We start from the raw sequence: 16,323 nt of genomic DNA on the forward strand, positions 1-16,323 counted from the left end.
ATTTGTTTCTTAAACGCTTTCCGTCTCTCTCTCTGTATCTCATTCTCTCTGAGCAGACCGCACACTTTTGTTGTGGCATCAGTCTGCAAATGGTGCATGCTCTTGCAGGAAGTCACGGCCCAAACATTCAAAGGAAATGAGGTACATTCTTAAGTTTTCTACTGCAGGAGCCCTCATCTTAATTTAGACACCTATACCTAAGCCTGCTCCAGCATGTGTATTTATTTTGATTTGTGTCGTCCTACATGAATGAAACTTCTGACCAGGCTTTTCATGTGGTGAGTCCGGTGATCACAGCAGAAATGGGTGCTTCGTTGTGGTTTGGAGGTGGGGGGTTAAACAGTGAAAACAAATAAGTACTCAATCAGATCGCTTTGCATGCATGATGAACCACATCAGGAGGATTTTTGCTAAAGTCATATCCTGGATGGATTTCTTTTTTTTTTTGTTTGTAGCTGTAAGTTTGAGTGAGCGCCTGAAACAATGGCTTGTTTTTTTTTCCATTCCTTGGGGGTCTTGTGGTTGAGAGGAGGGGGGTTGAGTGGGGCAGATCATCTTAACAGACAGTTATATATTCACAGTTACATCTCTTGTGAGAGCAAATGTTCATTTAATGTTTTGAGATTATGAATCCATGCCAAAAAAAAAAACTGGCTGCTAGAGCTTTGGAAAATTGAACAGATTAAATATATGTAATGTGTTTTAACGGCAAAAACAAAAATATGCATATAGTTTTGTGATAGATGTGTTGAAACAATATTAATCAATTTATTATTTTTAATATTGCGTTGAAAATATGTCAACAAAATATATTTCAAATAAGCAAAGAATTTTCAGCGAACATTTCAAGAGTTTTTCAATTGGCTTTATGTGCTAGAAAAAGGGTTCAGTACAAAAGGGATCATTATATTTGTGAGTCCTTGGTCTTAAAACTTTTGAAAGCAGGAGATATATAGCAGGATCGATAAGCTTTATATCAACCGAATTATTTCCAGGAAATACCGTAGATGTTTTTACATCCATTTTGTGAGATGCAAATAGATTTATGCATTTATGTAACAGACAAATCTAACACTTTGACGAATAATTTACTTTGACGGATAACACATTGATGAATAATTTAATGTTCAGTGAAAGCACCAAATGAGCAAACCATCTTTTTCCTTTATTACATATGCACTCGAGTTCAAAGTAGGTTATCGTGATGGTTTCATTTAAGCTCTACAAAGCAGAATGACACTTTCATGGCTCAGTGTTTGTTTTCTTTTCTAGGCCTCGAGGGAATCTGTATCTGGAACACAACTAAACACCTTTGTGTCTTCACAGGTGACCTAAATAGTTCATGTTTCTGTTTGAAGGAGGAATCTAAAGCAGCCCTTGTATGAACTGTTCAACAAAGGCACTTGCCCTAATGCCATTGGGTTTATGATACGTAAACTACAAATGCTTGTAATATCAGTGTTGAGAACAGCTTTAGGAAAGATGGCTTTCCTTGCCAATGTCACTCCCTTTCTCTCTCCCATATTTATCTAGCATGAGATCATTTCTTGGCATGTGTCACATGCTCCTTTTGTCAGTCAGTGCCGTCACTGCAGTTACAATCAATAAAGCAACTGGTCCATTGTTTGACTTATCTACTGGTAAATGCAGCCTATTCTGATAAATATCATCTATTTTCATTTGTGTGATAACACCGCATAAAAACCCTCTGGGTTTATTCATGTGAGGATGTGCGAGACAGAAGAATCAGAGCTAGATAAGAGCCGCTCAAAAATAATTACACAAATACATAAATCAAAGAAACTTTTGATCAAAAGGAAAATAATGGTTTTAAATACTTGTATTTACAAATATAACATTTATTTACAAATGTAAAGCAACAATGTTCAAAAGATTCATAGATTTTTATTATGAGTGAATGAGTTACAGTGAATGAGCAATGTTTTTCTCCTTTCTTCTAAATTACAATATCAATCGCAATATATCTTCAAAATAACTTTTTAAGTTATTTTAAGTCAAATTCAAGGCATTTTTGTAGCCCTGTGCGGGGAAAAAAGGCAGTCATTGTGTTTGATTTTAGTAAACAGGTGATTGAAAGCAAAAGGACGTTTTATACCCTTAACAGTGCACTTAAACATTTGTACATCAAACATTTTACTAATTAAAAAAACATTATGTACACTACCATTAAGACGTTTGGGTTCTGTAAAATAGTTTGTGATGTTTCTGAAAGAAGTCTTATATGATCACAAAGCCTGCATTTACTTGATCAAAAATACAGCTGTATAAAACTGTAATATTGTACAATTTAAAAGTTAATTTTATTTTATTTATAAGTCTATTTTAATATATTTTCAAATGTAATTTATTCCTGTGAAGGCAAAACTGAATTTTCAGTCATTACTCCAGTATTTAATGTTTCATGATCCTTCATTTTTTTTAAACAATGTAAAAATCATTTAATGCATCCTTGCTGAACCGATGCATTTATTTCATATATATCAAATCTATTATAAATTGGTAACACTCATTTAGTCCCAAGTTATTAAATAATAAATATCCTTTTTGATATGTTGTAATTTATCATGGCGCTTTTGATATAAGCACTTACAGTATCCATGAACAAATGCAGTGCTAAATTTCCAGTGCTTGTAATAAAGTAAACTAAACTTGAATGGATTCTGTGTAGAGATACAAAGGAGGCAATAAAAACTCTGACCTGTGAATAAAAATTCCCCAAACACAAGATTCTCAAAAATTAACCCTCAACTTATTAAAGTCCAACCACCGACAGTGGGTTGAACAAAACAGAGTCTGAGATTAACTTTTCAGTTGTTGCTGAGCCGAAGAGTGGGGGTTATTTTTAGGATTTAAGAGACAAGGTGACAAAATGCCTGAACATAAACTCACACTTCCTGTGAGGCTGCTGCTCGGGATCACAGCCAAACCGACAGGAGAGTGTTTCCTCCTCTGAGCATTCAGGAACGCTCATGGGAGTGTGTGCCAATCACACGCCTTTTGACACAGAAGCAGGTTCCTCTTGATTCTCAGATCAGTTCAGCTATTGTTAAAAGTTAATATAAACTTTTTTCCAACTCTGCATGAGGACTTTCTCAGACCTGAGGCGAGTCCGCATTCACAAGTGGTTTAATAGTTGTATAGACTGTAGTGCTGGTTACTGCATTTTTAGATATGACCACCTGTCACTAAGGCTTAGTGATTTGAAGAAAACTTAAAGGGTGTTTTTTTTTTGTTTAGTTTTTTCAATAGTCCAGTTTTAACACTGAAATGAAAAAAATATTTGGCTTCCAGTGTCAGTAAGAGCTGTGCATTGAGGGGCATCTCTCCTCATCGTGCCCCTCAGCAGAGCGAGAATCGTCTGGAGTTGAGGTTCATCTTGGTGAGACCAAGATGTTTGAGAGGGGTGGAAAGAGTGAAGGTGGCTTTCATGGGGATGTCACACAGCAGGTCCGAGTCCTCCTCACACTCCTCCAGCTCATATGTGGCATCATCCAGCATCTCTTTGTGACGGTGACACACCTGCTCCACCTTCAGCCTGTGGATCTCTCCCCGTAAGCGAATCAACTGTCGTGCTAGACGGTTATCCTGCATCTGCATCTCCCGCTGAGGAGCAATGAGAAAGAGAAAGGGAGAACCATTTTATAGCTCACACATCAAGTCTTTGATAACCAGCAGTAATTATCAGATTAAATTGTCTGGAACAGCAGGCACACATGCAGGGAACAGAGCGCACCTTTCTGTCAAACACCCACTCAAGTTTCTACACCTGTGTGACATTTAGGTGCAATATGCCGAGACGAGAGTCATGTCGCCTGTGTTGTACTCTGTACTATTCTGTTATATTACTTATTTTGTATTAGTATTTATGGTATATACAGTATATTATTTACATATATTTTATATCATTTAATAGAGATATACTGTTCAAAAGTTTGGGTTGGATAAGATTTTTTAAATGTTTTTCAAAGAAGTCTCTTATGCTCACTAAGGGTTTCATTTATTTGACCAAAAATATCAAAAACAATAATTACATTTTTTATTACTTTTTTGAATATATTTTAAAATGTAATTTATTCCTGTTGTGGCAAAGCTGAATTTTCAGAAGTTATTTCTCCGGTCTTCAGTTTCATATTTGACTTAATATCTTTGTGGAAACCGTGATAGGATTTTCAGGATTCTCTGGTGAATAGAGAGTTCAACAACATTTTCTAGAAATATAAATGATTTAGAACACAGACAGACAGATATAGATAGATAGATAGATAGATAGATAGATAGATAGATAGATAGATAGATAGATAGATAGATAGATAGATAGATAGATAGATAGATAGATAGATAGATAGATAGATAGATAGAATGACATTTTCAAAAAATTGTCAAACGTTTAAATAAAAATAAAACCTAAAGCTTATGAATACAATACCAGTTCGTTTCTGAGCCACTCTAACGCGTCGTCCATAGTATCAAAACCGCAGATGTTCTTGTAAGGCATCCCATCTTTCCAGATGTCGGATAGCTGAGTGTCCTTCTCCACAGATCCTGGGCTGCTCGCATTTGAACCTTGAGTGGCATCAGTCCACGGGCGAGCCTGCAGTCGCTCCTTCCATTCTAGGTACGACGGTCTGCGCGTTTGGAGTTTGAGTTTCTCTGTCAGGGCTTTTACATTATCCAGATCCTCCGTATTGCCCTCAGAGCTCTCGTCTGCTCCCAGCTCTCTGAACTCCATCATTGAGCTGCTTTAGATAGGCGAGACTGTGACTGCTCAGACATGTGCGCTGTGCCGTGCCCGATCATGTGCAAGAGTGATTAATCTCAAGAGGTGTGCTGTGCTAATGTTTATATAGACAGAGAAATGACCGCCCATTCTCTGGCAGCATACTGACAGGCTATCGTTGTTTTAGACAGTCTGAACTTGCATGTTGCGGCCAAACGCGACATTTCGTGTTCATGTGGAACTATTCAAGTGGTACAGGGTCACTGACACCTAACCTCACATGCGCTCAAAACCACCTTGAGAAGTTTCAGAACAAGTTTCAGAACAGATAAACTATTTGTTATCACAAAGACAACTAACCAAGGAATGACAAGTAAACATTTAACTGATGTATCCTGTGGCCCAAAACTCGTTCACACTGCTTCTAGCTCAGCAAGATCTCGCCAATAATAACACAAAGTAAGTATTTGTCAACTGTTTTACAAAAGAGTGTCTCCATCTCCTGCTGATGTTGAGGAATTGCAGTAAGAATCTAAAATCTAGCATTGGATTCGGAAAGATATCAATATATATATATATATATATATATATATATATATATATATATATATATATATATATATATATATATATATATATATATATATATATATATATATATATATATATATTCATTATGAAACAAACCCTATGCATATTAGTGAATTTTTAAACCGGAACACCCCTGAGAGCTGCCAATGAGGTTCTTGAAAATGTAAAAGAGAGAGAAAAAAGATATATCAATAATAATAATAATTATTATTATTATTATTAGCCATAATAATAATCCTAATAATAATATAGTTTGGTAATCAAAGATTGTTTAATTCTAATGAAAGATAAAAAGCAAAAAAGAGAAACTTAATAGAAAGTAGCTTAAATATTTTACATTATTTTCAAATGGGTCTTAAAAGGGCTTTAGGACTATTTATTTAAAACGAGGTCCCCCGCAAGGATATCCATGTATTCCTATGGTGTTACCTGAATTAGCTTCTTTATATTTTTTGGCTAAAAACCAGACTTCATTTTAAAATAGTTAACTTATATTAACTTACATTATATCCAGAAAAATCCAACTTGAGTCTTTGGAACTGTTTTAGGACAGAATGTCTCCATCTCCTGCTGATGTTGAGAAATTGCAGTGAACATTTATGTAGTTAGGAATACAATAAGAATCAATCAGGTATTAATGGTGTGTTATTCTAAAACGAACGGTAGGCCTATACGTCGGTTTTCAAACTAGGGTCCAGGGACCCCCAGAGATCCGCAAGGGGGTGTTGGGGGGTCCTCGAAAAAGTTCAGAGAAGCATTGTGTAGATGTGAATAAAAAGTTATTTAATTCTACCCAAGGTGGATTTTTTTTACCTTTATTATTAACTGTCTGTAAGCTCTAAAACTTTTGAAAAGTTTTGCCTTAGGTTTAATTAATCTAGAATATAAGAAAGTTTTACTTTTTGAAATAAGTAAAAAAGAAAAAGAAAAAAATTCACAATATTCTATTTTTTTAGATGCACCTGTAGGCTATATATCAATGTGACTCTGGACCACAAAACCAGTCATAAGGGTATATAAATATTTTGACATTGAGATGTATTCATAATCTGAAAGCTTTTAATTGTTATGTGATTTGTTAGGATAGGACAATATTTGGCTGAGATACAACTATTTAAAAATCTGGAATTTGAGGGTTCGAAAAAAATCGAAATATTGAGAAAATCGCCTTTAAAGTTGTCCAAATGAAGTTCTTCACAATGCATATTACTAATCAAAAATTTAGTTTTGTTATATTAACGGTAGGAATTGTCCAAAATAGCTTCATGGAATATGGTCTTTACTTAATATCCTAATGATTTAAGTAAAAGAAAAAAATTCGAATTTTGACCCAAATGAAAAATACTTGACTGGTTTGGTGGTCCAGGGTCACAAATAAATAAAAGAAGAAGAAATATATAGGCTATATATTACTGGATAAATTGACATGGAAATGGTGCCTTCTTACCGGTCCCTCGCAAGGGTATTTATTTATTTTTATATAAATACAAGGGTGTGTGGCATCTTCCATTATTACATGTAAAACAAATATCTAATCGATTTGAAAAAATAAATAAAGAACAGTATAAAGACTAGAAAAAATAATACGATTTTTTCTTTATATATCTAAAGCAGACTTATTCTTACCCTAATACTACTCTGAAATGTCAGGAAGACTGCAACAAAAAAAAGGGAACAACAATAAACACCAACATCACAAAAAAGAGAACAGGACTGGGACTTCAAGAGTGTGAACGGAAACGAAAGTATTAAGAAGCCAACAAAATGCTTATGATTCGCGCGAGCAGCCACACCTCCCCGTCGCTCGCGCACAGTCGCTCAGTGGCATTTTATATTTGCCAGCTACCGGTGAGTTTTATAACAGCCTAAATTAACGGTAAGGGGTGGGACTCCGTTTTGTAGAGGATTAGCGGAAGACAGAGACCCGTGTGGCTCGCCCACCAGCTCTCTAAACTCGTGAGAAGTAGCAGATGGTGGCTGTTGTCGTTGTGAAATGGAGTTGTCGGAGCACATCAAGACCGCTAATGTTGAAGATGTTACCCTGAGAAGACCTTTCCATCCAGCGCTCAGAGGAACCCTGTGCGTTACCAGCCACCACCTTCTGTTCTCAAACAGAAAGGATGAAGCTTCCTGGCAACTTCTCATTCTCCTCAAGAACATCGATGCCATTGAGAAAAGGTAGAGATAGCTGTTCTCATCAGCCGAAGTCCAGTTTGACTGCTAATGGAAAATTATTATAAACCAGCCTTAGATGGTTTGTTTGTTTTATCTGGTTTAAGATGGTCTTCCAGCATTAAACTTATGAAGACCATCTTAAATTGCATTTGAAATATTTTACAATTGCTCTAGAAAGCTATTTGTATGATTAATAACTTAATTTTAGTTTTATTCTTGTAACCAGATATTGAATCAGTGGTGTAAAATAATTTCTCAGAAAATCTATTAATTTGGATTTTACTGAATCAAGATTTGTTTCAGAAGGATTTTTTTTTATTGATGTGTATTTTTGATCACTGTTGGACTGAAACATGACTTTATTACAGCAAATTAAGACACATGTCGTTTGCAAATGCATAATTCCTATTCTTATTCATCCAGGCATCTGTTTTTTATTCTTATTGGGTCACAGTTGTGTATGTGTTTGATCCCTGAAGTGACTTGCTTCTGTAATGAATTGTAACAAATTCTCTCTTTCTCTAATTTCACCAATCACTTTTCCTGCATGTCAGTGTCGAGAATCTTTTCGGATACCCCAGGTACACTTCTAAAGCAGGCCCAATGTTTGACTTTTATTGCTCATTGAAGTTGTCATTTTATTCTGATCTGGGATCTGCTGTTAATTTGTAATAGATATTTGTGTCAGAATAAGAAGGCATCTTTCAAAATGAGCTGTGCTGGCAACATGTTATTATAGCTTATAACAGAGAAAAAACTGAAAAATTGTATTTTGCAAGATATTCATGCTTTGCAGTGAGCATTTACGCAACATGTGTCTCAGACACGCTTTTTTGTGTTTTTAATACATGCAAAGCAAAAGTGTTTATGAACATGAAGTGTTATATAGATATTTATGTTTGTAATCTAACATCCAGATATTGAGAGACAAAAAGAGAGACTGTTACGTTCTATTAAATATTCATTTAAAGCTCAGTCATACGTCTGCAATATATCTCGTTGTCTCTCTGCTAGCTTCACGCTCATGGCTTGTTTTTGCTTCCTGCTTCCGTCTGTTCTGAGGCCCCAGTGGAGATGATTGTATGGCATTTAACAGTGTGAGAAAACATAGAGGAATGTACTTAAATGTGTGTGGGGGTGTTTGTACATGTGTCTGATACAGGGCTGTGGGATCCTCTGGTACTATCACCATTAAATGTAAGGACCTGCTGGTTCTTCAGTTGGAAATCCCTGGAATGGAGGAATGTCTGAACATAGCCAGTTCTATAGAGGTACTTATTATAGTTATCACTAGCCATGCTTGTTACAAGGATTAGTAATAATATGGCTAATATTTAGGATTCGGTATAGTACTTTTCAAAAGTTTGGGGTCTGTGAGATTCCTCAAAGTTTTAAAAGAAGTCTGTTGTGCTCACCAAGGCTGCATTTATTTGTTAAAAAATACATTAGAACAGTAATGTTGTGGAATATTTTAAAAATGTATTATTTGCATATATTTTAAAATGTAATATGAACAAACCCCCCTCAAATCGAGCAGCTTGCACCGATATAACATTTCTGCCTTATGGTTGATAAGAGTTGGCCACTATTAAAATTCTGTTCTATTTTGTACAAAAAACCCATTAAAATTCAAATAGATAATTTTCAATGTAATAAATATTTTGAGATTTAATAAAGAGTTACTTCAAATTAGCATTAGATTATGGCAAAAGTTTTTATCTAGATCTTAAAATAAAGGGAAAATACTGTGCACACTTAAAAAAAAAAAACTATTACAAATCTCCCACTGTTAGTAGTAAAGTATTCTGGAAAATCCTGAATATTGTCATTAAATTTGATTTTAAGCATGTTTTCTAAAGCCAATCTTTTCCCTTGAAATACATGTTGTGTACAGCACTGCCTCAGCTGTGAGTGAGAGTGAACTAATATCATCTCATGTCTCTGTAGGCTCTTTCGTCTCTGGAAAGTGTGACAGAGATGTATCCCTTCTTCTACAGACCGTCACACCTTACTCTGCACGGCCCTTGGGGCCTGTCCACGACAGAGCAATATTACAAACAAACAGAAAGGCTGGTGAGCTACACACTCTTTAACTGTACTTTTTTTCTTTCACTTTCACTTCCCTTTCCTCCATTTGCCGTCACTCTGTGTTTATCCTGCTTTAAAAACCACACACAAGGACAAACACAAATAAACAATGCTGAAAATTATTACTTCAGGGTCAGATGTTACCTAATATACGTTATTGTTTCATTTCCTGAAATAAAGACAAACAGGAAGCACTTTGTTTGCCACAGGAAACAAAAAGCAGTTGTGAGACATGGGTAACACTTAAATGCACAAGAAATAAAGCAATGTCTGTTCTTTCTGTTACTAGTTTTTCACTCATATGCAGCTTTTTTGTCTGCTTTTCTTTGCCCTGTTTGTCTCCATAGCGTTCATAATCACCCTATCTTATATAAAGTTATTGTTTTAAATTTATATAATTTTTTTATATTTTCTTATGTGCTTTATTTCATTTTGATCAGTTTTTAAATATTACTGTTTAGGTTTAATTTAGTTTTCTTTACTAGTTTTTTATTTATTACTTAAAAGTAATGCATATTTATAATTTAAGTATTAGTGTATACATAGGCATGTTTGTGCGTGTTTATAATATGTGTGTGTGTGTGTGTGTGTGTGTGTGTGTGTGTGTGTGTGTGTGTGAGCAGTGGGACAGGTGGAGAGTCAGTAAAGTAAACTCAGATTACTCTGTATGCCCATCGTATCCATCTGCGGTCATTGTGCCTCGTGAGGTGGATGATGACAAGCTGATCCGCTCAGCCAGGTTCAGACAAGGCGGCAGATTCCCTGTGCTCTCCTATTGTCACCATAGCAATGGAATGGTGAGTGTAGGATGTTTTCTTATATCTCAAATATACGTATATGTTACCATATATTGTATAAGAACTACATTTCTGATTTAAGCAAAAAATACATAATACAGATCAAAATGTCCAAAGTACAAGTTATTTGTATCCATTGTCTAGGTGATCATGAGGAGCAGCCAGCCTTTGACAGGAGCCAATAAGAAGAGATGTAAGGAGGATGAGCTCCTTCTCCAGGCTGTGATTGATGGGTCAGAGTTGGGTTACATTATCGATCTGCGTTCTGGCCAGCAAACCCAGCAGGCCCGGATGACAGGAGGAGGTTTTGAGTCTAAATCCTTTTATAGACACTGGAAAAGAATCCATAGACACCATGAAAGGTGAGAGGGAACATTTTAATTGTCTGAAAATATGTGACCCATCTGAGTTTGAAAGCCATTTTGCTATGATTTTGCATTTAATCGTGTCATTTGCAGGGGTAAGGTTGTGCAGGAGAGTCTTATTAAGCTGGTGGAGGCATGCAGTGACCTTTCGCATAGTGTGGACCGCTGGCTCAGTAAATTAGAGAACTCCAAATGGCTTTCTCATGTTCACAGTGCACTTTCCACTGCAGGCCTGGTGGTAGAGTGTGTGGAGAGGTGGGAAGATCTTTTACTTTGGTATTTTAAAGGTGCACCACACAATTCTGGGCTGTCTGTCACCATCTGTGGCTCATACATAAAATTTATTTTTATTAGTTTTATTAAATTCGTCTAGTAGGCTCTTTGTAAGAACACGGTTGACACTTGGTTGCACTGGCTTAAATAATTTCTAATGAAACATTAATGGCAAAACATCTGCATTGCACTTTAATTGTGGTTTGTTATTTGCATTCTCTGTTCTATTATTTTGTTTATTGCTTTGTGTGACTTACAGATCAATACATTTTATGTATTGTATTTTGTGATGCTTTTTATATCCGTTTTGGTTGACCAGAACCATCTATCTATTCATTTCTTTATTAAAATTTGGTGTAGCATTCATCAAAAGTCACTGATTAATTTAAAAATGTAGGATAGTCTTTAACTGATTTCAGCAATAGTTTTAGCTTTCTTGAATGTCTTTGGTTGATACTTAAATTTTCTTTATATTACATTTACAATGTATACACTACAGTTCTAAAGTTTAAGGATTTTGAAAGAAGTCTTATGCTCACGAAATCTACTGTATATTTGATGAAAAATAGAGTAAAAACAGTAATATTGTTACAATTAAAATATAATTTATTCTTGTGAGAGCAAAGCTCAATTTTCTGAAATCATTGTAATATGCTTAAGAAACATTTATTATTATTATCAACACTGAAAATAGTTGTGCTGATTAATATTTTCTCAGATGTACTGCTTTAGTCTTTTTTTTCACCCTGTGCTTACATGTGGCTTGAGGATGGCGTGCGGCCTGTTTTTGAAGGGTGATCACGGCAGGCCCATGCATGGGTTTGATATTTATTGTTCTGGTCTGTGGTCTGTTTTTTGCAGGGATGGTCACTCTGTGCTCGTGCATGGCTCTGAAGGGACAGACAACACGCTGCTGGTGAGCTCATTGGCTCAGATTATCCTAGACCCTGCCTCTAGAACTGTCACTGGCTTCCTCTGTCTGCTAGAGAGGGAATGGATACAGGTGAAAGTGTGTTTGTGTGACATATTGTGCGATTAGCTGTGTGTGTGTGTGGTGAAGCTTATAAATGCATTACAACTAAAAAAAACTTGGTTACTAAACAACTATACCTAGTATTAGTCACAGATCTGTTTGTGAGAAAGTTGATGAATGCATGCTTGTATCCCAGGCTGGACACCCATTCCAGCAGCGATGTGCTCATTCGGCGTACTCTCATGCCCGTCTGAAGCAGGAGTGCCCATCCTTCCTGCTGCTGCTTGACTGTGTGTGGCAGGTGTGGCGTCAGTTTCCTTTGGCACTGGAGTTTAGCGAGGCCCTGCTGCTCCGACTGGCACAAGAGGTTTATGCTTCTAACTATGGAACCTTCCTGTGTAACAGCGAGCAGGAGAGGTGTGCACAATTACTTTTATATGACACTAATTATACACTACCATTTAAAAGTTCAAAATGATTCTCAATTTTCAAATGCGTACCAAAGCTGTATTTAGTTTATCAAAAATACGTACAGTACAACAGTAATGTTTAAATTAAATTAGCTGTGCTCTGTTTTAATGTATTTTAAAAACTAATTTATTCCTATGATATGCCAACCTTCAGTGTTCCCTGTTGAAAAAGCCAGCATATGCTGGTTAGATATGTTTTGAAGCATAGCTGCTGGCTTGGGCTGGTTTAAGCTGGTCCTTAGCTGGTCAGGAGCTGGTTTAAGATGGTCATGTGCAGGTCTTAAGATGATCCTGAGCAGGAGATATACTGAACAAAATTATAAACGCAACACTTTTGTTTTTGCCCCCATTTTTCATGAGCTGTACTTAAAGATCTAAGACTTTTTCTATGTACACAAAAGGCCTATTTCTCTCAAATATTGTTCACAAATCTGTCTAAATCTGTGTTAGTGAGCACTTCTCCTTTCCCAAGATGATCCATCCACCTCACAGGTGTGGCATATCTAGATGCTGATAAAACAGCATGATTATTGCACAGGTGTGCCTTAGGCTGGCCACAATAAAATGCCACTCTAAAATGTGCAGTTTAACACACAGCACAATACCACAGATTGTCGCAAGTTTTGAGGGAGTGTGCAATTGGCATGCTGACTGCAGGAATGTCCACCAGAGCTATTGCCCGTGAATTGAATGTTCATTTCTCTACCATAAGCCATAACCAAAGGCGTTTCAGAGAATTTGGCAGTACCTCCAACTGGCCTCACAACCGCAGACCACGTGTGACCACACCCGCCCAGGACCTCCACATCCAGCATCTTCACTTCCAAGATCGTCTGAGACCAGCCACCTGGACAGCTGCTGCAACAATCAGTTGGCATAACCAAAGAATTTCTGCACAAACTGTCAGAAACCATCTCAGGGATGCATGCTCGTCGTCCTCATCGGGGTCTTGACCTGACTGCAGTTCATCGTCATAACCAACTTGAGTGAACAAATGCACACATTCGATGGCGTCTGGCACTTTGGAAAGGTGTTCTCTTTACGGATGAATCCCGGTTTTCACTGTACAGGGCAGATGGCAGACAGCGTGTATGGTGTCGTCTGGGTGAGCGGTTTGCTGATGTCAGCATTGTGGTTCGAGTGGCCCATGGTGGCGGTGAGGTTATGGTATGGGCAGTTTACTTTATGGACAATGAACACAGGTGCATTTTATTGATGGCATTTTGAATGCACAGAGAGACCGTGACGAGATCCTGAGGTCCATTGTTGTGCCATTCATCCACGACCATCACCTCATGTTGCAGCATGATAATGCACATCCCCGTGTTGCAATGATCTGTACACAATTGGAAAGCTGAAAACATCCCAGTTCTTGCATGGCCAGCATACTCACCAGACATGTCATCCATTGAGCATGGTTGGGATGCTCTGTATCGGCTTATATGACAGCGTGTACGTCAACTTTCCAAAGCCATTGAAGAGGAGTGGACAAACATTACATGCCACAATCAACTACCTGATCAACTCTATGCGAAGGAGATGTTTTGCACTGCGTGAGGCAAATGGTGGTCACACCAGATATTGACCCCAGAACCCCCCAATACAGTAAAACTGCACATTTCAGAGTGGCCTTTTATTGTGGCCAGCCTAAGGCACACCTGTGCAATAATCATGCTGTCTAATCAGCATCTTGGTATGCCACATCTGTGAGGTGGATGGATTATCTTGGTAAAAAAAAACAAAAAAGTCATAGATCTTTGACTTCAGCTCATAAAAAAGGGGGCAAAAACTAAAGTGTTGTGGTTATAATTTGGTTCAGTGTAGTTGCATAGGACCAGCACATGACCAGCTTAAACCAGCCATGCTTCAAAACATACCTAACCAGTATATGCTGTTGTTTTCAACAGGGTTACATGATCCTTTAGAACTCATTCTAATATGCAGTTTTGTTCCTTAAGAAACATTTCATATTATCAGTGCTGAAAACAATTGTGCTGCTTAATATTTTTGTGGAAAATGTATTACATGTTTATTCTCTAACAGAGTAAAGTTCATTACTATCACTTTTGATTAATATAATATTATTAACTTTATATATTTAATATCAACTGAGTAAGGCCATGTCAAAGATTGAAATCATAGTGAAATTAATGTTTGAAATAAAAATTAATGTTTGAAATAAAACTTTGATACTTGTTATCTCATAATTCGATTTTGAGACTTGAGCCTGAATTTCACAGAGAGGGTTTGTTTTAAAATTTATAAAATGTATTTCTTTATTTTAATTTTTGCCTGAGCTAGATGTGCCGCAGGAGTGAAGGAGAACACACATTGTTTGTTTCAGTCCATGTTGAAGCCTGATATTGAAGAGCAGTACCTCAACCCACTGTATGAACCCACTGATTTGGCCATTTGGCCCTCAGTACATCCTCAGTCCTTACAGCTATGGACAGGTGAGTTACTGTTGCAATGTGATAAAATGATTGCAATTTAAAAATGGTAGATAAATTATTGAAATTGACTGGTATTATTGGTATGTAAAGTCAGCTCCACTGATTTTAAGCAAAAGAAAAAACATATACTTCCATCCTTAATGTCCTCATTATTCTTGTATTGTATTTGGGTAGGGATGTTCCTCAGGTGGACTGAGTATGCTCAGAACATGGAGGAAGCTCGAGAAGAGGTGTGGAGCATTGTGAAAGAGCACCGTGAGCGAGTTTGAACCTGATCGGCCCAATAACACGCTTGGTACACACTCTGACACCTTGACCCCGTTTGAGAACCTCATGGATGAGCTGACTATCCTGTGACCTCATGGTTGAAAAGATGTTGTAGAGCCTGTTTCTACTATGTGTTTCTTTGCAAGAACTCAGTATCACTGCCAATCAGATATACCGCCATTTAAAGAGCTTTTAGATTTAATGTCATTTACGATAGCCATCATTGAATAATCAGACAAAATAGGCATTACGGCCTTCTGTCTGAACTTCAAGCAAAATGCTAAACAGTAAACAGTCCCAAATAAGGGAAAATGTGGGTTTGTTGTGTAGTGTTTGAGTAGTTTGTTGTTGACAAATTGACTGTGGTTACATGAGACAGCATCAGTCTTGATGTTTTACTGAAAACATTTTTCACACTGTTACAGACAGCTGAATGTCAAATGTTAAAGGGTTAGTTCGCCCAATTTGCAAAATTATGTCATTAATAACTTACCCTCATGTTGTTCCAAACCCGCAAGACCTCCGTTTATCTTTGGAACACAGTTTAAGATATTTTAGATTTAGTCCGAGAGCTCTCAGTCCCTCCATTGAAGCTGTGTGTACAGTATACTGTCCATCTCCAGAAAGGTAAGAAAAACATCATCAAAGTAGTCCATGTGACATCAGAGGGTCAGTCAGGCCTGCAGTTACTTTATTCAGCATTGTCTTCTCTTCCGTGTCTGTTGTAAGACAGTTCAAAACAAAGCAGTTTGTGATATCCGGTTCGCGAATGAATCATTCGATGTAACCAGATCTTTTTGAACCAGTTCACCAAATCGAACTGAATCGTTCTCCAATACGCATTAATAAGCAAATGACTTAAGCTGTTAACTTTTTTAATGTGGCTGACACTTCCTCTGAGTTCAAACAAACCAATATCCCGGGGTAATTCATGTACTCAAACAGTACACTGACTGAACTGCTGTGAAGAGAGAACTGAAGGTGAACACCGAGCTGAGCCAGATAATGACTCGTTCACCTTTCGTTCACTCGTTACCTTTCTGGAGATGGAAAGTATACTGTACACACAGTTTCAATGAAGGGACTGAGAGCTCTCGGACTAAATCTAAAATATCTTAAACTGTGTTCCAAAG

At 37.0% G+C, this 16,323-nt stretch overlaps 2 protein-coding genes across 3 annotated transcripts; one reads left to right on the plus strand and one right to left on the minus strand.

Moving 5' to 3' along the window:
• Positions 1-1,885: 1,885 nt before the first annotated feature.
• Positions 1,886-4,837, minus strand: fam167b (family with sequence similarity 167 member B). Its single transcript, XM_059520365.1, has 2 exons — positions 4,448-4,837; positions 1,886-3,624 (listed from the first exon to the last, which is right to left on the minus strand). The coding sequence occupies exons 1-2, from the start codon at positions 4,751-4,753 to the stop codon at positions 3,361-3,363; spliced, it is 570 nt and encodes a 189-aa protein (XP_059376348.1). The 5' UTR covers positions 4,754-4,837; the 3' UTR covers positions 1,886-3,360.
• Positions 4,838-7,076: 2,239 nt separating this feature from the next.
• Positions 7,077-15,393, plus strand: LOC132112730 (myotubularin-related protein 9-like). 2 transcript variants are annotated; one of them, XM_059520366.1, is made up of 11 exons: positions 7,077-7,507; positions 8,059-8,085; positions 8,667-8,775; positions 9,452-9,577; positions 10,216-10,389; positions 10,534-10,751; positions 10,848-11,009; positions 11,889-12,030; positions 12,197-12,417; positions 14,772-14,923; positions 15,098-15,393. In XM_059520366.1, exons 1-11 carry the CDS (start codon positions 7,323-7,325, stop codon positions 15,190-15,192), a joined length of 1,611 nt encoding a protein of 536 aa, XP_059376349.1. In that variant the 5' UTR covers positions 7,077-7,322; the 3' UTR covers positions 15,193-15,393. The 2 variants fall into 2 exon arrangements, with proteins under 2 accessions (XP_059376349.1, XP_059376350.1); XM_059520367.1 differs by lacking the exon at positions 8,059-8,085.
• Positions 15,394-16,323: the final 930 nt, after the last annotated feature.

The sequence above is a fragment of the Carassius carassius genome, chromosome 32 (genome assembly GCF_963082965.1).
Source record: "Carassius carassius chromosome 32, fCarCar2.1, whole genome shotgun sequence".
NCBI lineage: Eukaryota > Metazoa > Chordata > Actinopteri > Cypriniformes > Cyprinidae > Carassius > Carassius carassius.